The sequence below is a fragment of the Amborella trichopoda genome, chromosome 1 (assembly GCF_054954075.1).
Source record: "Amborella trichopoda isolate Santa Cruz 75 chromosome 1, AtrichopodaSantaCruz75HAP2 v2.0, whole genome shotgun sequence".
In the NCBI taxonomy this organism is placed as follows: domain Eukaryota; kingdom Viridiplantae; phylum Streptophyta; class Magnoliopsida; order Amborellales; family Amborellaceae; genus Amborella; species Amborella trichopoda.
In genome coordinates this window covers 58,609,829-58,632,489 of record NC_142336.1, presented here as the reverse complement: position 1 = coordinate 58,632,489, position 22,661 = coordinate 58,609,829, and the positions used below count along the sequence as shown (strand labels likewise).

Here is a 22,661-nt window from a genome sequence, read left to right as displayed (position 1 = left end):
TCTAGAAAAAAAGGAAACAAACAGGAAAATTAAAATGAAAACCAATATATAAATCACTAGCATACTGTGCATAAACCAAAGTTCTAAGAGGACTTTGGGCTATAAGATGTTCTGAGATTGCTTCAGTATACAACTTTAAGATTGATTAATCGAACCATTTTAGGCTAATGAATTTGGCATTTTGGAGAGCTCCATGTGTATTCTTTTTATTATGAAAACGAAGTCATGAAATGAAGGAAAAGGTTTTCAACAACATCCTAGTGACTACTTCTCAAAGACTCAAACTTTTATAAGTTCTCATCGGCTAGTGCCTAGTATTTAAGTCTAGCCATGTGTCTAAATAATTCCACTGGGGGTGAAGATATATCAACCAATGGGACTCTTATCAAACAAACCTTGGGGCTTTGTGGTTTTTGTTTGCTACTTCCTAAATGCTAATACTTCTTATCTAGTTCAGTGTTTGAAAAATCAGCGAGTCCTGCATGGACTCATCAGAAGCACTAGGAACCAGCACCCTGCCAGTTCGGGATTACCCTGACTCAGATAACCCAGTCTTAGAGGAGTTTACCAAGGGTGGCCCAGTCTTGACTTGGCTCTTTAAAAAAACATATTGAATTTTTGGGTCCAAATCTCGACAGGTCCGAGTGGGGGCTCTCCAATGACTCGGACTGGGCCCTGCCCTGTTCCGGATTTTAAAACTTTAATTCATTCATCGCATATTGTGTGCTATTTGTTTACAGTCGTGCCTAAAATAGCTGTATAACTATTTATAAGTGTAGTCTAACAATGTTTGCAGGAAGAAGAAGACCACAATCAAATCTAACAAGTTCCACTAGCACACTATCATAAAAAACAGCCGATCCCAAATAGTTGGGATAATCAGATGACAATTACACTATCATCAGAAAGTTCAAAAACAATCTATTAAGAAACGAAACATATAATCATGCTTATGCAGCAACAAATCATAGTTCTGTGGAAACAAGGGAAAACTTAATACAAATACAAACAATGCTCAAGGCAAATTAAAATAACTGCAGAGATTAAGCATAATTAGCCAATTAGCAAAAATAATAAGCATAATCACCCAACAGGTCATATTTTTAGCAGGGCTAACTAAAAAAATAACAAAAAATAACAAATTACCCAACAAAAAGAGCAATTAAAAAAATTAAGCAAATCCTATCAACTACCCAGCAAAAAATAAGCACAACGATGAATAAACACATAAACAAATTACAAATTACCGAAAAAAGAGAGAGGGAGAGAGAGGGAGAGAGAGAGAGAACAATCAACACGAACAAATTTCATCAACTACCCAACAAATACTAGGAACATTCAACCGTGATATAATCTTTTCGCAGTACCTCAGCAGCAACTAAGGCAAAATTCCCAGCATTTGGCCCAGTTTTTGCCCCACCCTTTCGCCAATTGATGAGGCGTAGTGCATCCTCCGATTCTCGAGAAATCCCTAGGGCATCGATGAGACAAGTAGCGAGAACAGATTCCTTCAAACCATATGTTCCTCTCTCTCTGTCTAGAGAGGGGAGAATGAGGCGAATTGCACTGAAATACTCTTTCGATTTGTAAACATGATCCAAGAAAGTGCGGAAATGCTTTCGCTTCATAACAGAAGATTTGTTCCTCGCAAGGGCCTGAAACATACTACAAAGAACGCTGAATTTCACCGTTTCATCTGACATTTTTTTGATACTGAGAAACAGAGAGGGAGAAAGAGAGAGGGCTAGAGAGAGAGGAAAGAACTGTGAAATTGACGTAAGCAATAGATGGTGAGGAAGTGGGATATTGAAGTGAGAGAGATAGGATAGAGCCAGTGTAGAGAGAGAACCGGTTGAGAGAGAACTGGTTCATGAGAGAGAGAGAGTTGATTGAGAAAGAACCAGAGACTGAGCGCGAAATAGAAAAATGTGCGCATATGCTTAAGGGGTGAGTTTTGCACAAAGTTGCCTCCCTATACTGTAGAAATGAGGCGTGGTTTCTAAATTTTGTAAGGATGAAGTAGCGTTATAAATTTTATGATGGTCCAAAAAATTTACAAAGGACCTTAATCGTAAAATTTATTTATTTTTAAATAATACTGATCGAGAAAACTTTTAAACACTTCAAAATCGGTACCAATTTTTGGACTGCAATTTATTTTCCTTCTTTATATCCATGAGTTGCACCTTACTTCTACAATTGTGTGGTCCAAAGAGGAAAATTGTGTCATCTACTATGGGAGAGTCTCCCATCCTGTGACGGTGGAAGGGTGCACAGGCACTTTTTCAATACTTCAGTTAAACACTGTACAAATAAGTTATTTCTTTTTATATATTTTTATTTAAAACTAATCATCCATGCTTTATCTTAATTATTTGAGTTAACCATACGAATCATGTTTTACCGTTATACCCTGTCAACGGTCATTTTACCAACATCATAATCGATTTTTCTCTTCATCTTTTAGAGCATTTTACTTGAACCAAATCACCCCTTCTAATTGGTACTCGTCTTAGATTGATAATATATATAACAAACATATCCTTTATATATATATATATATATATATATATATATAACAAACCCCACCTTAATCTACTTTCCTTCATAGTCACCTCTACGTTCTATTGATTCTATTCATTCTAAATTCTATCATTTAATGTCTTGTTGCTCATTCATTACACTTATTCATCTCAACATTTCACCTCAGTTATACTCATTCCATTAATATATTGTTTCTTTATCGGCGGGCATACCATCTCATAAAGTATGGTTGGTCTTACACCTATCATGTATTATTTTAATTTAAAAATAAATCTATTTAAAATTTAAGGTATTTATATATTTATATGGTGCATCAAATAAAAAATAACAAAAAAAAAAATTTATATTGTGTATCAGGATTTGTGTAACCAATCATCGAAGGACATGGTTGAAAGTAGTAAAAAAATATATGTAGATTTATAGCCTCATTGACGGTAAGACCCTCAAAAGAGTAGAATGACATACTATGATTCATATAGATGACCCCAAAATAAACATTAAAACTCAAAATACCAGTTTTTTTATAAATATACTTATAAGATGACATTATAATTATAGATAATTAGTTAAGATTTAAGGTTTATCCATAAACATTTAAACCCTACATGTCTTGATTTACATTTTATTTGGATGTAATTTCTAAGAGACCTAGGGAAAAAGTAAAGCTTAACCTCCCTCGTCTGAAAAAATACTCCAGACATGAAAATTTGGTTCTTAATTTATTTTCACCACCTATTATTAAAGTTTGTAATATGTTATGTATAAACCAGTGTTTAAAAAAACGCCGAATCGTTCGGTTCTAGAGAGAACCGGACGATTCTGCACAGTGACTCGTCGATTCACTGTACGGGAATCGGCAAGTCCGTACAGTGAATCGGCGAGTCCTGTACGGAATTTTTTTTTTTTTTTGTAATCCATGATAGATTTTTTTGTAATACTTGATCGATTTTTTTGTAATCCATGATCGAATTGTTTTTTTTTTTTTTTTTGTAATCTATAATCGAATTTTTTGTTTTTTTTTTTTGTTTTGTAACCCATGATAGAATTTTTTGTAATCCATGATCGAATTTTTTGTAATCCATGATCGAAATGTTTGTTTTTTTTTCTTGTAATCCATGATCAAATTATTTGTTTTTTTTTTTTTTTTGTAACCCATGATAGAATTTTTTGTAATCCATGATCGAATGTTTTGTAATCCATGATCGAAATGTTTGTTTTTTTTTGTAATCCATGATCGAAATGTTTGTTTTTTTTTTGTAACCCATAATCGAATTTTTTGTTTTTTGTTTTTTTTGTAACCCATGATAGAGTTTTTTGTAATCCATGATTGAATTTTTTGTAATCCATGATCGAATTGTTTTTTTCTTTTTTTGTAATCCACGATTGAATTTTTTGTTTTTTTTTGTTTGTTTTTTTTGTAATCCATGATTGAATTTTATGTAATCCATGATTGAATTTTATGTAATCCATCATCAAATTTTTTGTAATCCATGATTGAATTTTTTGAAAATTTGTGATTTTTTTTTTTTAATCCGTGATTGAATTTTTTTTTGTAATCCATGATAGAATTTTTTTAAATTTTGTGATTTTTTTTTTTTAATCCATGATCGAATTTTTTTTTGTAATCCATGATCAATTTTTTTGAAAATTTGTTATTTTTTTTTTTTAATCCATATTATTCAAAGAGAAAATGAGAGAGATGATGATTTTGAGGCCACCATATCCCAGCCATATTATTCACATATCGAGTCCCAACAGCAACAGTGTAGGGATGAGCACGACAGTGCAAGTGAACATGAAGGATGAACAATCTTCGGGGATTTTAGATTGGGAACACAACAAAACACTAACACTCAGGGATTTGGGAATAGTCAGACGCTTGATAATATCGATAATTCGTTTTTAGATCGAATCAATGAATTGTTAAACGAATTCAATCAATGGCACCAGCGTGACCAAGAAGAACAATAACGTTGTATATCATTTTATTTTTAGATCATATATTACTAATTTTATGCTTTATTGTAGTCCATGTATGTTGATATACTTATTCCATAATAATTCTATGTTTATCCTTCTGTGTGATGTAAATTAAATACTGAATGGCGGTTCATGCAGGGAAAAAACATATCAATATTCGCATATTCATTCAAAAACATGAAAATTCTTAATAGAGTACCCTCATTTCTTATTGAATTCCTAAAAAACAATATTTATAATGAATTTTAATAATTTTTTTGGATTTTTTTTAAGCTTTATTCTGACCGATTCACCCGATTCCCTATCCAGATCGCCGATTCACCGATCCAGATCGGTTTTTTGGGAGCCCGATCCGGGTCACCGATCCTTTTTTTAAACCATTGGTATAAACTATTTTTAAGGTTTGAAATCTAACTTTCTTTCACAACCACAATGGTCAAGGTCGAGATGATTGATTTTAAGTTGTTCGACGCCCTAACTACATTTTGAGGTAAATCTTTATCCCTTTTTTTGTCTTTATTTTTAGGTCCATGCGTTATTTTAATATTTTTCTTTTTTTCTCATTTGTTCTTCTAAGTTGGCGGAGTTGAGTTACCTAGTTCCCATCATTCGATTTTTAAAACCTCAGGGTTGGATAGAATAAAATCTCATAGATGCAATAGACAGTATATACCTGCATAAGATTCGTGATGGTGCATTGAGTATTCCGGAAGGGCACGTCTCTTCCGTCCATCTCCACAATGGACGGTGGATGATTATTACGGTGGCCCACTACTAATAATCCACTTTGGACCATCGTACAATATGCCCCTCGGCCTCCCCCTTCTCTCTCTCCGCCCTCCAGCGAGGAAGTAAAATAATGGAAGCCAAAAGGTTTTATATTCCGGAGGGAGCGTACTGTCCATTTACCACCTCGAATAAAACCTAATGTAGGAGCTTTTATGGGATTTATGAGGATGTAATTTTCTCAATCAAATTAGGGCGCACTTCAAAAATTCATTAGAAGATGTTGTTTTGATGTCCAAATATCTTAAAATTGATCATCTCGACCTCAAGATAATGGACATGAGAAAAATAATGGATTTCAAGTTTTGAAAACAGTACATCCTATAATGCATTTTTTGACGGTCAATTTTAAAGTTTTCATAGTCTACTGGATCAACATTATTTTTGAAACTTTAAATTTTATAATTATATATAAAAATATATTTTAAAGCTATTAGCAAGATTTTCACTATTGAAAACACATTTCTCAACACTATTTGAAAGTGTGTTTTATTTTAATTGTTTAAAGCCTCGGTTTTGTACAAACCGCACCTTTTTTTTTTCTTTAAGTGTTCTTGATCCACATACTATTATCAATAAAAAAAATTGCTAATTGCATTTGTAAGCCTTGAAAAAATAACATTTTAATATTGCCTCGAGACTCGATTAAAAGTGTCCAATTGTTGAAGGGTGAGATCCAAGAGCTAGAAAAACTCAATTTTTTTATGGGTGTATTTTGCATAAGGCTGAGGCCATAAAGCATTAAAGTAAGGAGCACATTCAAATAATATTAAAAGCATGTTGTTTCGATACTATAAGTACTTAATATGACTTGAAAATTAATTTTTATCTCTAATCATATATTTTAAAGCTTCAAATATGCCTTCAAATTTATTACAATATGCCATATTTTTAGTATTTGAAATCTATTTTTCCACATGTCATATTTAGGTGGAGCCGATGCATTTGCGGATTTTTTGGGCATTGAGATAAGCTCTTCTAATGAGCCATAATTTAATTTTTTAGGGCTCATAAACGTTTTCCTGATTTGGAAATTAGGAAAGGTTAGTATCCCCGTGAATCATCTCCCTCGTCCTCCCCCCTCTCACTCTTCTGTGTATCACCCCGAATGCAGAACCTTTCTCTCTGTAAGTAATTAACCAGTCTCTCTATCTCTCTCTCTACCGATAAATTTTTCATTCTCCTGGTCTTCCAATCAATGGAGGTTATCTCCAGATCAATACTGCTTTCCAGATTATCTGAAACCTCTGCAATTCTGCAACAAAACCCTAATTCCAGAACTTATGTGCATAAAAACCGTCCTTTTAAGTTATCTGAGAATCACTGTATCGATCTAAGAAGGGTTGATGGTGCAGAACCCGCTTGCCTGAAAGCTTTATCATCTATCAATAGTAGCTCGAGGAAAGGAAGTTCAGATCATAGTGTTAGTAGGGACAGGCTTAGGGTGAGGGTTTATCGGTTTAGTCCAAAAGCTTCATCTGACGAGAATGGCGCTGCTGATGGGGAAGGGATGGTTTTGGATAACGGTCATGCTCTTATGCCTGAAGAAAGTCATGTTTTTAATGTAAGTTGGAAGCCATGATCACTGTTTTCTAGTTCAACTTTAGCGATTTTGCACTTTTTTTCCCTGGCTTTTATATTTTTCTTTTTCTCTTTTACTTTATTTGTTTGTGGTAATGCATTTTTTTTTGGGGGTTTTACTTCGATATTTTTGGGAATAATATCACTGGTCCGATAAATGATAAAATTTCTGAAGTTTTTAAAATTACTGGCATGAAACTATTTTTCCGTCATCGTATTTGGTGCTATAAATGCTTAGATGGAAGATGTTGTAAGCTAATCGTTCAGGTTATAAGTTTTGTGATGTAATTTTTTTTGGTAGATTTTATAAGATACCGGTTGTAACTGATTTCTGGGTGATTCAGTCTATTCCATTATGAGTCTTTTTTCTTTATTCAACTTTTTTTTTTATTTAAAGTTGATTTGTCCAATTCCTTTTGCCGATAATGGTTTACCCTTTATCGAAAAGCAATTGCTTCGATTCAGTAGCGCTTGTACTGCTAAATTTCGTGTGCAATTAGCATCATTGTTAAATCCCAAGTTTATTTGATACAAAGAGTTATTGATGAAGATGGGCATGATTGTTTCATTTATGCTTATATAACTTTACTGTTAAAAGTGTTGTCATCATTCAGTGAATAAGTAGATCAGTTTGTTATAGCCATGGGAGTTTTATGGTGTCTCTTTGTCTATTTTGTGCTAATTTTTATTTTGTTTTCTTCAATTTATGTATAAATTCAAACGATTTGAGACTCGCGGAGGAAAAACCTTGGGAACTTCTCCTGGTGTCCAAGTTTTATGTTTACTTTTTTTTCATTTTTAGAGACTTAGCTGAGTCTCTCAAGGACTTGGCTGAGTTGAGTTGCCTGCTCTGGCTCTAGACCATTGTTAGAAAAACCGGGCGATCTAACTGCTAACCGCCCGGTTAGATCGGAATTGGCCAGTGGCCGGTTTCGGTTTTGGTGATCAACGGTATTTAAAATTTCTTTTTTAAAAAATGTATATAAATTCCCAAAAATAAGAAATTTGGTTTGTAATACATTTTTAAATATTTTTTACATTGTGGTAAAGATTAAAAATTGTTTTTGTCACTAATACTCACGTTAATTCAAAAATCAATTCATTAAAATCTATTTTTTTCCATTAATTTTCAACTTCATTTGAATGTGTTTGGTTTTAATCATTCTTTATATGCTTTTCATATTTTAGTAGATTTTTTTTTGTGTCTTTTTTTTTTTCAACACTTTTAAGACCGCCTGAAACTTACCCAATTAGAATGGCTGAATCGGCCGGTTTACCGGTTAGGCCGGTTAAACCTCTTCCGGGCCCATGTCCGGTTAACCGTTCCGTTTAGATTTGGCGAACACTGCTCTAGACCCTTGTGGGTCACGATCTGAGTCCATACTTTACAACAATGATACTTTTTGTTTGACTTAACTAAAATGTGAAGTTTTCCTTAAATGTCAACTTTCCTATGCTCTAGATACATTTATTATTTGGAGTTGTTTGAAGAGAGGTATACTTGCTTCGCTATTTTTATGATTATTGTTATTTTCAGGCAAATCTTCAATGTTGCAAGTATAATTCATTGCATTTTTTTAATTTTGTAGATTGACTTTTATGTTTTAGGATTACTCAGTCATATGCATGATCATGTCTAAGGATCGGTATAATCGCATGTGTGCAATGCAAAGTTTGCAAACTGTGTTTATTCATATATAATTTTGCAGACCACGATGATTTACGTATATATTTGTTTTGAACAATGTTTTAAAACCACTGATCTGGAGCAGGAATAGGTCGGGACCAAGCAGGATCTGGGAAGGTATCGGTCCTGGACCCGATATTCTATTTTTTGTCCCCTTCTCTTAAGATTATTCTAGTGTTCTCTTTGGTCCTGTTAAATCTCAAACCCATAAGCCCCTATTTTAATTTTTTTATTTTTAGGAAAATTTATCAAAACATCTATAAGAGATGAACTATTTAAAATTCTACTAAATTGCAACTATTCCAACTCACGATCATGTGTCTTTTTGATGGGTATTTTGAAGTTAAATCAAAAGATATGGGTATAATGTTAAATATTTATCCTCTTATGGGTATTTGGATAAATTTCCCTATCTTTTAATAATTTATAAATTGCCGATCCGGCGATCCAAGTCGGATGTGGGGTGGACTATCTGCCCCTTGGATCCAGGTTCTGAAACACTCATCATCATCATCATCATCATCATCATAGCTTTTTTCCAATTATTTGCGGTTGGATACACGATCCTGGTTCGTCAGTCTGCTCTATTAAATGCCATACTTTCAGTGAGGCCATACAATGCGTCGTTTATGGGAAACGCCCTAGCACAAGTAAATATCGTAGATTTAAGATTCATGATATGTTTTGGCAAAATTTTGCGTTGGCTGCCTACGTAACACAACCCAGCCTTTTTACCTGGGTATGGGACAGGTTAAGGGAAAGTCTAAAGTCATCACCCTTCATAGACCAATACGTGTTCTAGCATAATAAACATAATATTAATGAACACTATAAGGGATTAAATCCTCTTAAGTGGGAAGAGAACAAGGAACAGAGATCAAAATATAAACGATTCATTGGGTAGAAAATGTGAGGGCTTTTTTCTATTTCCTTTTCTATAGTTTGGGATGCAATGCTGTTGGATCTCCTGGTGTTTCCTATGAAGATTGCATAGACAGAGGGAAAAGAGAAGATAAAGTGATGAGGGAGCTTGAGACATGCTGTAATTGTCATCAATGCATGGGCTACAAAGTTGAGATAAGATAGAGGCCCAATTGTAAATGGAAAGTTTTGGAAGAAAGAGGCTTCCATGGAGTATTTGTATAAAACATGGAGTATTTCTATAAAACAAGAATGAGAATATCATTAATGATCTCTAGGAAAGGGGTTTCAATTCCTTAATTTTGTCATTTTGTGTGAGAAGAAGACAAGGTGGTAATTTGCAGAAGCAAGGAGATGATTACTGATTCGGTTTGACTATAACCCAAGTCAATTGGGCTATGACAAGTTCAATTTGAATTTAGCACAAGAGTGGCCCATTGTGGAATGGAACAAAAGAATATATCATTGCCCAGTGTATGTTCCCAAAAGCAATTGGAAAGTAGAAGAAAGAATGCAAAAAGGAAAGAATAAAGGAGCATCCGCAGACCATTTATGGCATCAACAAAAGATATGACATTCCACGAAGGATAAATATTGGGGCACAGTGGATCAATGAATTTAGATGGTCCAACAACAGAAAGTTATCGCAAAGTATAGTTTTACTTCCAACTGCTCCCGCTCCCCAACAGTGCATCCACCTGATACTTGAATTTGATAAATGAGTCATACAAATAGTATGACACGTGGATTGTAAACAAGTTAGCACCTTATATGCAAATTATATAAAAACAAAAAGAATAAAAATGGATTATGTGTTTACAAAGTATGGTCCAATAGGATCCAATGGCCCCAAGAAGGTAATTCTAAAAATCAAAATCTTCATGAAAAATGGAGCAGGTGGGCAAGAGTATAAGACCTGGTAATGGTGTCCGTCATATGAACAAGGAACTTAACTGCGGCACCAGGCAACTTTAAGGCGCATGAGACTAGCTTAAATGAATGGAGCCTGCAACTGTTGTCGAAAGTGTTGAAACACCAGCATACCATGGGAAAAATGCAAGGCCTTAACATTTCAGCAAAGAATGCAAATAATATTAAAGAGAGGACACCAGTTGCAATTAATTTATGAAATAACAGAAAGAAATACTTGAAACAAACTAACCTGTAAGCCATTGTTGACTGAGCATTAGACAAATGTTGATCCACCATTCCTAAATTTTGCACCACTAGTTTTGAATATTTCAAGAATAGTTCGAGGATTGATATGTTTATATATTCTTATGCACAATACCTGGGGTCGATTTATTATGTATTACACAAATTGTGTTAAAACATCTCCCAGTACTACATTGGATGTTGTGCTTTGTTTGATTGGGAATTGTTATTGTTTTCCTTTGAGTAAACTGATCCACTAATTCACATATGCATTCACAAGAAGGGCAACATTTGAACTTCCTTACTCCTTGTCAGTGTTTGAAAAGTCGGCGAGTCGAGCCGGGTCGGCGAGTTGAACCAGACTTGCCCGGTTCAACTCGGGAATCGACGCCCCCATGCCGGTTCCAGCAAAATACACGGAACCGCCCGTGTCTAGAGAGAACCGGGTGGTTCTGAACAGTGAACAGCCCGATGACATCATAAACCAGCGGTTCTGACATCACCAATATTCGGTTCTACACGTGGCACAATTTCACACCCGTGGTGTCACGATCACACGTAGTATCTCACACGTTGGGTTGCTTCAGCAGCTTCACGCGTGTACTTTACACGTTATTACATTGTTATTTATAGAGGAAAGTTCAATACCGATCCTTCGATGTGGGATAATTCCCACAAACATCGTTAAATGAAGACCGAATTTGAATATGTACTATTAATAGGAAACTTGATATCACATGCGGCGAGGTGGCGTTGACGGTTATCATGTCCAATTTCTTCCTTGACGTCCCAAGGTCGAATCCTCTTGCCTTGGGCGCTATGTATTTCTTTTGTTGTAATTTCTTCCTTGTTGTCCCAAGCGCTATAAATTATTTTTGTTGTCAATAATATAAAAGGCATAAAAAAAATGAAAAAGAAAAAGTTTATTCTATTTGAAATCTCTCTCTTTCTACTAACAATCTCTTTTACTAAATTTATTCTAGAAACCTAAAAATTTAAATTTTTGAAAATTTAAAGTGTTATTTCAAAAACTGGTACGCATTTTAATAATTTCTACATTGATATTCAAATCTTTTATTTTATTTATTAATTTTTACATTATAAATCATTTATTGTACTATTTTTTTTACAGTTGTCAATAATACATTTTAAATTAGATAATATTATAAAATATTTTGGATTTGTTATTATTTGTATAATAAAATAATTATAAAATGTAAACCAAAACTTCTAATTTCAGTATATAATATTATAGTTAGTTAGGTTGTAATAATTTTGGATTATAGCTAGTTAGGTTGTAATAATTTGGGTTTTTTTTAGCGGATTAGGATTTTCCGCCAATTCGAGATTTTAGTGGTCATTTTTTCATCGATTTAGTCTACTCTTTGTTGTAGTCCATGTATAATTATATACTTTATCCACGATAATTCTATGATTTTTCTTTTACGTGATGTAAATTTAATGGTTAACATGAGTTTATATAGGGAAAGAACATCTCAATATTCACAAATTGATGAAAAAAATGAAAGTTAATAATGTAGTACCCTCATTTCTTATTGGATTCTTAAAGGTAACATTTATAATGAATTTCAATAAATTTTCTGGATTTTTTTTAAAGCTCAATCCAATCGATTCGGGGGATTCCGGATCCGGATCGCCGATTCACAGATCCGGATAGATTTTGGAGTGGCCGATCAGGGGCAAATGATCACTTGTACCAAACACAGAAATTTGAACAAGTGAAAACAAACCTAGCTACATATTGCCTAAATTTTGAGGTTATACATTGGTTTTGAAGCACTTTAACTGTTTTTTGACCATTTTCTACTGCACCCATTAATCATGTTTTATCCGTTCGCTTTTGGTGTTTGTGATTAATGTTTTTATTTTCTTTTGATATGTTGAAGAGTAACTTAAGCTATGGGGAAAGCGCTGAAAGGGGTGAGGATGGAAATCCACTGCCCATTTTGGGGGGATCTACTGGAGGCTCTAGGACTGGACTTTTCAGAACTCCAATTTCAGGTGGTGTGCAAAGTGCAACTTCGGCTCATGGGTTACCTCGACCTGCTTTAGCTGTGCGGAATCTAATGGAGCAGGTGAAGTTGGCTCTTTGGGTTGTTTGATTCCTTCTTTATCTCTCTTGTAACGCACACAACTTGAATCATTACCTTGTATCCCTTCTTGCATGTGGCTGTGTTTCTTTGGCATTTTACTTACTTAAATTTAAGCACATTGGTGTGTTGCAAGGGAAGAAGTGGTTATGTTTTCTTATTATCTTATATATTTTACTGGCTGTTATTCTTCTACTGATTTTACCTTCATTATTTGCTTGTTTTGGTCATTCAAGGCCAGATTTGCTCATTTATGTACTATGATGTCCCGAATGCATCATCGTCGGAAGGGGTACCCTTTTGGTTCTTTGGTAGATTTTGCGACCGATTCAATGGGCCGTAAGTTTGTTATTGCTAACATTTTCTTTTTTGCTGAAGTGGTTGTTTATTTGCAAAAGAGAACTCTACAGTCCGTAATTCATGAAAATGGAGGATGCTTCTCCTTAGCCTATTAACATTTGATTGTTGTGGTTGATGTAGATCCGATCTTTTCATTTTCTCCCTTGGCCATCCACACGAGGAATTTGTTGGCTGATTCAAGATGTACACTTGTTGTACAGGTAATTTTATGTCATTGCCTCTAGTATGATACGGTCATCTATGGACAGAAGTAAAAATCCATGTAAGGATAGAGGTTCTGTTCATGATCTGATCTTACTATGTTGACTGCTGGTTTCAATCATAGATACCTGGGTGGAGTGGACTTTCAAATGCACGGGTGACTATTTTTGGTGATATTTATCCACTTCCTGATGATAAACAGGTGCTCTTTCTGTTCTCTTATGTTATATACTTTGCCTATGATTGATTTACAAGTTAAAAACTGCAGTTGTGTTAGATTTTGTACATTGGAGGAGTTAATCAGTGGTATATTATCGATACTTCTTCATATTGCCAGGAATGGGCTCACAAGCATTATGTCACAAAACATCAACAAGGGGCATCACAACAGTGGGGCAATTTCTATTATTACAGAATGCAACATATCAGGTTAGTCCTTTACTTAACAGCATTTTGATCTGTCCTCATTTATAGTTTGTACATAGTGCTTTTCTAGAGCTATTTATTTATTCATTTAAAAAACATAAATAACATTTGCATTGTCCCGCGAATGGGTTGGGGGGCAGATGCTTCAACATAATGCCTCACCCTCCCTTCCTACCAGTAGCATATCATCATCATTTTAGCCTTTTCTCAATTAATTGGGGTTGGCTACTATTAGCATTTAAACATTGACCCTGTTGTGCTATTGTCACATTGTCTCACTATTCAACTAATGTTTATAGTCTTGTCCTTGCATCATTTGAAGGAATTATGTCTATTAGCTAGTCATCACTTGGAGATTTCAACTCAAGAAGCTTGGTCCTTGCAAATTAAAGTAAAAGAATCTGTGAAGTAATGGTTTGGGAAACAAATAGCATGTCTTTTCTAAGCACGATTGCCATTTGTCTTTGGTGAAACCATATACCATTGTTTTTTAATGAATTTTGAGCATTAAACTTTGTTATTATTTAATGGAAAATATTTGCTCTCATCTTTTCTCAAAATTTCTATCCAAGCAGTGACATATACTTTATCGGTGGTTTTGGCACTGTGGCATGGGTTGATGTGAAGGAATATGAAAACCTGAAGCCTGATAAGATAGCTGTTGATGGAGGTGAACAAAACCTTAAGGTACATTTTCATAAGCTCAGATCTGCTTGACGTCATGCTTTTCTAACCATTAAATTTGCGGTTAGTTTCATGGAGTAGTATAGGGATATAATGGTGCAAACTTCACAGACCTCTTAAACTGAAGGGAAATTTTCGAAGAAAATGCTCCAGAGATTAATTATTAAACATCTCACCAATTTCTTTTAATTTAATTTCGAAAAAACTTTTAAAAACACGTGATCATGTGTTAGAATAGTTGATACTTGATATTTTAGGCGTATTTTGATAATGGATGAAATGTTAAATAGTTGATGTTTTAGGTGTGTTTTGATAAACTTTCCTAAATTAATGCCCAGTAGTCAAAGGCTGATACTCCCTTCTGCTGGGCAGAGAGAGTGCGCACTCGGTTTTTTTGTTTCTTTTGTTTGTTGGGGCGGGGGGGAGGGTGGGGGTGGTTGGTGTCACGGGTTGCTGTCGTGACTTGCTCCTTGTTTAGTCTATTGTTCACATTAAGGGGTTTTGTTGAAGCTTTTAATTTGTATCCAGGAACTCAATGCAATGTTCTCGAAGCCTTTAAAGGAACTCCTCTCATCAGAAGCGGAAATAGATGATGCTGCTCTCATCTCCATTGACAGTAAAGGCACTGATATTCGTGTACGCCAGGGTGCACAGGTGCTTCCTTCTTTTCCTTTATAACTTGTCTTTCCCTTTGTAGTTACTTGCTTTTCGTAGTGAGTCATTTGGACCTGCCTACTCTGATTCAGAAAATTGACCAAAATGCTCTTCTACTTTGGAATATAATATAATCAAAGTATTTTCTACTAAAAACAATCATTTGCTATTCTGGTTTGAAAAAGAGTGAGTGATTTGCAATTGTAGTCTGCAGACTCTGCACTGCATTCTGTAAATGACCTAAATGCTCTTCTACTTTGGGAGAAAAATCAAAATGTTGTTCTGTATAATGTATATGAAATAGTTGTCTTGGAGGAAAAGCCAGTTCAATTTTCCTTGAGAACAAAGAGATGAAGAGTCAAGATTTGGCTGCGCCTCTAGCTGATAGATGTTCCTCTGCTTAGATTCATACTTCTTGCCAATTGATGGTGAATCAGTTTTAGCACTGATCCAAATTAGATTTTGCTTCCCTGCATTTTGTTCTGATTTTGCCATTTGGCTATTTTCCTCCCATTAATTAATTATGAAGTTTCTATTTTCGCATGCAGTTTAACATACAGAGGCTATCATTTGAAGCTGGACAGGGAATTGAGACCTTGGAAGAAGCTAAAGCTGCTCTTCAGAAATTAGTGGACAAGGGTACGCGCCCAAAGTTGCATAAGAAAACTTAACATTAATGTATTGTGTAATCTACAACTATTTTTAACATCACAACACCCCACTAAATGAGCTAGTTTTCATTTCTTAGGATTATGACCTTACAAGATTATCTATTTCGATATATATATATATATATATATATATATATATATATATATATATATATATATATATATATATATATATATATATATGTCGTAGCATTCTCCCAACTTCCAAGTTTTTTCTTCAGTTTTTTGGAATGGAATCAGATGGCTGTATGTGAGAGGAATGTTAGTCACAGTGGCGTAATTTTACTGTCTCTACATTTTCCATGTTGAGATTGTATTCCTTGCCTCTCCAATCATCCATGATTGCATTTTCCATGTTGAGATTGTATTCCTTGCCTCTCCAATCATCCATGATTGCCCTGTCCCCCTTCTCTCTCTCTGGGCAGATAAGATCTCGATCTCTCTCTCTCTCTCTCTCTCTCTCTCTCTATATATATATATATATATATATATATATATATATATATATATATATATATATGCACACGTCTTTCTCTACAAACACATGTACTCTCTCTCTCTCTCTCTGTGCACGCACACTCTGGATGATGATGGCATGTTTGGGACTTGAGATACTGCATTTGGAAGAGCACCTTCGGAATACTTCAAATTTTAGGATGGGATTTTCTTAGGGCCGCAGTTTTTATGAATAAAATTTAGTGGCGCCTCATATCAGAACCCCTACCGAGCACTTTTGGTGCATGAAAACCTTGTGATGGCTTGCCTATCCATTTGATGCCCTAACTTGGTAATTTGAGGACTTAACAATGGTGCTGATTTGTGGACGGTTTGAGAAATACATTACAAGGAGTATTTTTAGGGCTTGAAATACATTTTTGTTTAATCAGTGATTGTCAAGGTTGAGATGATCGTTTATAGATTAACTTCATTATCCAGTGAGATATGAAATATAGTTGTACTAAAATTGCAGCCTTAGATAATACTTATTTTAAATTTGAAAGAATAAAGACTATACTAAGCAATAGCACACTGTCCATTTGCTTCAGTCGGATTGCATGAAATAATTGAGATTGTCTACAAGGAGGTTATTTATCCTTTGTATATAAGGGTTACAATTTTTTTTGTCCTTTAAATTTCAAAATGAGTGAATATAAGAGTGTCATTGAATAGACACAAAGTTCTAAAAAAGAATTATTGAACTTCGAGGCATATTCCAAACCATCCAATTTGACATTTAATGAGTGAAAATGATTGTGACATTCATGTACAAAAGATAAATAGTCTTGATAAGATAATTAGTTTTGATAGATAACCCCGAAATAATTTTTGTACTTTTTAAGATGCTCTATATGTATATGAGGTGGTCTTGGTTGGGTTTGACCCTTATGGGGTTATGGTCTATTGCAGTCTAATCAAAATACTCTTCTTAAATTTGAATGCATATTTAACTTTCAAGCTAAATCCCTTGTCTAGAAAGCATGCAAGTGTATCTGCATTTGTATAATATTGTCCGTATGAACAGGGCATCGAAAAAAAGAAACCAAGCTTTTCTCTAATATTTGTTGCACTTCTTTTATTGCTCTCTCTCTAGGTGGGCATGTGCAAAGACCGAAGTATTGATTCCATGCATCCTATATCTTTTTTCCCATGGTCAGGTTTTAGGACCGCATGCATTTGACCAACATGCCCTCAAGGGTAAATATTTATAAAATGCCGGCTTCTTTCTAATTTCTTCATATTTATGTTACAGTCCCAATTCGAAGCCATTGAGATCGAACTCCTTTTTCCGGCAGCCCCCGCTACCAAAATCTTCATTCGAGGGCTCAAGATTGGAGTTTAAGTCCAAAACTGGGGCCATTGGCTTCTTTTTTAACCTCTCTAACACTTCACATTTGGCTTGAGATCCAGTGAGCCCTTGGTGTCCAATGAGGGAGAAAGTTGCTGGATTCCGGCAACCGTCCGACACTTTTGCCGATAATTCTGACAACTCTCTTCGTGTTTCTTCTATCCCGGCCGAACCCATGTGATGCCTTGCAAGTGTTTCCCTTGCCTTCTCCAAAATTGATTGCAAGTATTTTCCCTGTGCTTCTATCCTCATTTGCAAATGCCTTTGCACCTAGACAGAAACACACAAGTCAAATTCGCACTCTCTCTCTCTCTCTCTCTCTCTCTCTCTCTCTCTCTCTCTCTCTCAAAAAATATTAGTAGTTTTGATTACCTCAAGTTGCTCATGGAGACTTTTCTGCACCTCAATTTGCAGTCTCAGAGCTTCTGAAATTTGCAGGGTGCTGTGAGACATGCAAAATAAATGAATGAGTGAAAGTCTCTCAAAAAGTAAGAAAACAAGTCAAAAGAGATATTACATCAGTATTGCTTTTTTGGCAAGTAGAAAACGTTGTTGAAAAATTATGTCCTAGACATAATAATTATTCATCTTTTTGACAATAAAGTTTATTGATTTTGAAAACCTTGTGGAGGCATGTGTAGATGTTGAATATGCAGGTACATGAGTTTGAGATGTTTTAAGAATTTGTGGGGACTCTTTTTTGTCCTTTGATTTATTCTAAGGCCTCTAAATTTTGGAGATGTAATTTCTTCAAATACTAACTAATAAAAAATAATAATTTAAGATCTTGAAGCCGAGCAAAGCCCCAATGATTGTTAGCCAGTCTTGCCAAAGCACCAGTTGAAGAAGTATGCGATGTGCAATGCCCGATAAAATTGAAAAATGTGAGATTGAATAAAGACCGTCCAACTTTTGAATGGTATAACCTATGGGTTCAGAAACTCAATATCCAAGTTTTGTCTTCTGAAAACTGAAGGCGGAAACTGAAATGTCAAATTGGAAAAATTATCATGATTAGCTTAGCCCATGAAAGCAAACATACAGTAAGCTCCCACGGAAGGAAAATAAGCATGCTTATCGATTAAAAGGTGCGGGTTGTGCAACTTTAGACAATCAAATTAAGGTGCATCTCCAAACTATGTCATGAGATGTGATTTTGATGTTCAAAATTTCTAGGATTGTGTGTTAATCTATTTTTATCTCCAGTTATAAAATTTTTAAACTAAAAAATTAGTTCAAATCAAGAAGATGCATATAAAAATCTTTAAAATGAACGGTCCAGATAATGTGTTGTAAGATGTATTATTTTTAAGAACTGAAAATCTTTTTTTTTACTGTATATATATACATCTCGATATCAAGATGATCAATTGAATGTTTTTTTAACATCAAAACAACCTTTTTCCAATGACTTTTGAGGTGCACCTTAATCCTATGTATCAACTTTATATAAACTTTTTCCTTTCCTTGATTGAATGCCCTTTGTTGTTGGTAAGAGTTCATAGTGATCAGAAGGACTAAACTACCCATACTTTGTTGGGCCCAAAAAAGATAACTTTATCTCTTATAAAATGGCAAGAATGCTTATTATGCCATGGAGTGATATAATACTCCATAGCGTACCATCATTCCTTTCAAGTCTAGACAGAAACAGGAAAGTATAATAGCCTTGAGAGTCACCCTTCAGTCCAGTTTAGGTTCAAATCTCCCAAAAAACCAAACAAGGCTAATTCACCCTTGTTTTTTGGGTGCACGCATTTACGCACCGAATCCCATCGTGGCGCACCACTTCACTTGTAGGACACATGCTTCCGCTTGTTTATGGGAACGTATTTTGAAATGAGTAATATGCCCTTATGACCAATCTACCCTTATAAGGACTCATGGTTTAGGGTGGCCAATATTCTGAAATAACCAAAATGCCCTTTTGACCAAAACGGCCCCTATAAGAAACCATGGTTTAGGGTTTACTTACTCTGTCACCATGGTGGGGCTGCAGGTGTCCGTAGGTCGGTTTTCCGATCCCAGGCAAATTGATGAATCAGAAACTGTAGTTACTTCTTCAAGGGACACTGCTACAATAAAAGGCCAGGCCAGGCCAGGCAATTAATTTATTAGAGAAAAGCCAAAAAAAAGCACTTTTTTTTTTTCTGTGGAACATAAGCAAAAAGAAACACTTGATTAAACATGAAATACATTATAGAAATTTAGATAAAAAAATATTTTATTTTTTGAATTTAAAATAGACTCTTATATTCAAAGCCCCAAACCATAAAGCTTATCTCAATTTTATTTATTTTTATACATCTTGAGCTTGAATTTATTGAGTCCATACTTTTAAGTTTTAACCCTCATAATATTTGAAAGAAATAAAATTAACAAAACATACCTAACTCTTGTGAGGGTGTTTGAGTTATTTTTTTATATTAAGTTGCTTTTTTATATTTTTTATAGGTGCGCTATGGTGAGAACTATAGCCAATCCAATTTGAGATTAATCCAATAAAATAAAAAATCTAAATCTAAAATACACTATAGGCTCTTAAAAAATAGGATTTTTAGTGTAAAATTCAAAATACAGTGAACTCATTCTTTTCACATGAGCTTTTTATGTTGAAGAAAAAAGAAAAACAAAAAGAGCCATGGCTAAAACTAACTACCCACCATCTCTGCCATTTGAATTGATGACGGCCTCCCTTTGAGTTTGCTTTCCCAGCCTGTATTTCTAATAATCCACAAACAAGAAAAACCAAAAAAGAAAAAAAACATCTATTAAACAAAAGAAATAAATAGCAAATGCTTTGAAAATTAAATGTTTTATTGCCTATAAAATTGAGTGCTTCATGCTATAAGCTTTATGAATAGTTTCTGATGAGTAGGAAACTATTAATAGTAAAGATACACATTATCCACAAAAAATTATTTTTTTTGCTAAATGTTACAAATGTTAATGACAAAAATATGCCTAGTCACAAATGGCTAAATTACACCCACATTATCAATTTAATAGGGAAAGGTTTCTATATTTTTCCTATATCTATGCTTCCCTTACCATCTAGTCGTCTAATTTTGATCAATAGAGCCACTCACCGTTTGATCTTAGATCCAACATCTCAAAATATTTTATTTTTAGTTTTTTTTATACAAATTATATGAATATGAAATTTGGTACGTGCCATCTTTTCGTTAGGGCACACCTATAAAAATTATTAAAAATAAATTTTTTATAAAATATAATGGCTAAAATACCTTTTGAAACTTTCAAAGGCATTTTGATCATTTTATTTTATTGAAAATATTGTTTTTATAGTTTTTGCTAGTGCAAGTTTAATAGAGGATTGGGCATCCAAAATTTGGTTTCAGAATAACTTATAGAAAAAAATTAAAAATAAAATAACGTAGAGACGTAAAATTGTGATTGGGGCAATCTTATCCAGAATGAACAACTGGATAAGGGGTAGTATATAAACTTTATGCTGTAGTGGAATCATAGAAACCTTGCCCAATTTAATATGCTTGTTGGGCAAACATAGAAAGCTTGCCCATTTTAATATGCTTGTAGGGCAAGCATAGAAAGCTTGCCCATTTTAATACGCAGAAGAGCCCTCCAGTTTCCTCGGAATTAAATATTTAACCATCAAATTTTCCATAAAACTAGAAAAATAAACTAAAATATGAAATGATTACTACCATTAGAATTTGGGCCCTTTCTGTTTCAGTGAACTTTTCTATCGAACAACCCAAAGTTCCATATTTTCATGGGGTAATTAATATTTTTTTTTTCCAGTACTAAAAATCCAGAATCTAAAATTTGACGATGATTATTCAAGTTTCACCAAAATGGGTCCCTTTAACCCATTAAAATTTCCACGTTAATTATCAAGTAAAAAATAAAACTTACCTGTAAATGACTCTTGAGGTGGTAGAGAGTGAGGCCTTTCACATCCATAATCCTCATCACTGATTTTGGAGTAGCTTCTGCCAAAACAAAAAAATAAAAAAATAAAAAAACTGGAAAAATGAGAAAATATTGTACTTTTAAAATAGTCAGATTAATAGAATTAAGAAATGAAAAAATCAATTCCACCCCAAAGCTAGCAAGTATAATTAAACGAAACATTTCCTCAGAAATATTTATTTAATTGAAAGTCAATAAGAAGTGAAAACTGAAGAGAAAAAGGATTCAAGGAACAGTACAATTCTGAATAGCTGTTTACTAATTGATAAACAAAAGTTGTTTTTTTTAAAGAAATTCGATCCATGCTGATGCAAATTGTGAATTACAAAAAAGAAAAGAAAAGACTGATAACTAGAAAAAAAAAACATTGTGTTTTTTATTTTTTCATTTTGTTCCCATACTCTCTGGTCCCCCAAGCTGGGTTACTGCATCGACAAAGCGCTGGTGAAGCTCAGCCGTCCATCTCAGCCTGGGCTTGGGATCGGCGGACAGGATAAGCCGTGATGAATCCGAAGAATCCTGACCGTCTATCTGCCTGAACGATCCATTCGCTTCAGAATCCATGATCGGCTTTTTGACCCCCCCTCATGCATAAACATGAATCTCTCTCTCTCTCTCTCTAACCAACACAACAAGGCTTCTGCAACAAGACTTCTTTCTCTCTAACCCACACTTGTCTCTTGCTGGCTTCTGCAACAAGACTTCTTTCTCTCTCTAGAGCTTCAACAACAAGACTTGTCACTTGGGCCTTCATGGACCTCCCTCTCTTTATGCTAGTGCAACTCCAGCAAACATACAACTGAGGGCATATTTGTCCATCTTTTTCTTTTCTCTCCCATGCTCTTTTCTCTCTCTCTATCTTTTGTTTTTATCAAAGAAAAATTCTGAGTTACTTTCACATTGGAATCTTAGACACCTAGACCTCAATTAAAAAAAAAAGAAAAGAAAAGGCCAACAATTTTTTTTCATTTTTCTAAATAAAAAAATTATTTTTTAACTCTCTTTTATTATTAGGGTCAAATCCAAAGCCCTAATGGAAAGTGACTTCAATGAGGATTTTTTTATGGATTGACCAAATTGTCCTCGGTTTTTCCAAA

At 34.3% G+C, this 22,661-nt stretch overlaps 3 protein-coding genes across 5 annotated transcripts in view; 1 reads left to right on the top strand and 2 right to left on the bottom strand.

Moving 5' to 3' along the window:
- The window catches only part of ATLIG4 (DNA ligase IV), a 31,875-nt gene extending 29,916 nt beyond the window's left edge, over positions 1–1,959 (bottom strand). Inside the window, exon 1 of the mRNA XM_088849435.1 lies at positions 1,368–1,959. Coding sequence (XP_088705561.1) covers positions 1,368–1,703 — 336 coding nt within the window. The 5' untranslated portion in view covers positions 1,704–1,959. The remainder of the gene's footprint in view (positions 1–1,367) is intronic.
- A 4,178-nt stretch (positions 1,960–6,137) lies between these two features.
- LOC18440674 (Pyridoxamine 5'-phosphate oxidase family protein) lies at positions 6,138–18,228 on the top strand. Of its 2 annotated transcripts, XM_020671306.2 has the most exons (10): positions 6,138–6,874; positions 12,562–12,750; positions 13,002–13,104; positions 13,246–13,325; positions 13,451–13,528; positions 13,664–13,755; positions 14,328–14,439; positions 14,965–15,090; positions 15,639–15,729; positions 17,512–18,228. In XM_020671306.2, exons 1-10 carry the CDS (start codon positions 6,509–6,511, stop codon positions 17,529–17,531), a joined length of 1,257 nt encoding a protein of 418 aa, XP_020526965.1. In that variant the 5' UTR covers positions 6,138–6,508; the 3' UTR covers positions 17,532–18,228. The 2 variants fall into 2 exon arrangements, with proteins under 2 accessions (XP_020526965.1, XP_006850875.1); XM_006850812.4 differs by lacking the exon at positions 17,512–18,228 and having other exon boundaries at positions 15,639–15,837.
- LOC18440675 (protein PHR1-LIKE 3) lies at positions 17,227–22,318 on the bottom strand. Of its 2 annotated transcripts, none has more exons than XM_011627421.3 (6): positions 21,966–22,318; positions 21,508–21,584; positions 20,271–20,331; positions 19,583–19,682; positions 17,980–18,049; positions 17,227–17,877 (listed from the first exon to the last, which is right to left on the bottom strand). In XM_011627421.3, the coding sequence occupies exons 1-6, from the start codon at positions 22,126–22,128 to the stop codon at positions 17,506–17,508; spliced, it is 843 nt and encodes a 280-aa protein (XP_011625723.1). In that variant the 5' UTR covers positions 22,129–22,318; the 3' UTR covers positions 17,227–17,505. The 2 variants fall into 2 exon arrangements, with proteins under 2 accessions (XP_011625723.1, XP_006850876.1); XM_006850813.4 differs by having other exon boundaries at positions 19,583–19,679.
- Between the last annotated feature and the right edge of the window lie 343 nt (positions 22,319–22,661).

Bases quoted from the DNA above. Each gene is read 5' to 3' on its own strand.
- LOC18440674 (XM_006850812.4), top strand. From the start codon at position 6,509: ATGGAGGTTATCTCCAGATCAATACTGCTTTCCAGATTATCTGAAACC. The intron at 13,105-13,245 runs GTAAGTTTGTTA...TGGTTGATGTAG, and splicing joins TGCGACCGATTCAATGGGCC to ATCCGATCTTTTCATTTTCT. The intron at 13,529-13,663 runs GTGCTCTTTCTG...TCATATTGCCAG, and splicing joins CACTTCCTGATGATAAACAG to GAATGGGCTCACAAGCATTA.
- LOC18440675 (XM_011627421.3), bottom strand. From the start codon at position 22,128: ATGGATTCTGAAGCGAATGGATCGTTCAGGCAGATAGACGGTCAGGAT. The intron at 21,585-21,965 runs GTATGGGAACAA...TTGTTTTGGCAG, and splicing joins CCAGCTTGGGGGACCAGAGA to AAGCTACTCCAAAATCAGTG. The intron at 17,878-17,979 runs GTAATCAAAACT...GTTTCTGTCTAG, and splicing joins GTCTCCATGAGCAACTTGAG to GTGCAAAGGCATTTGCAAAT.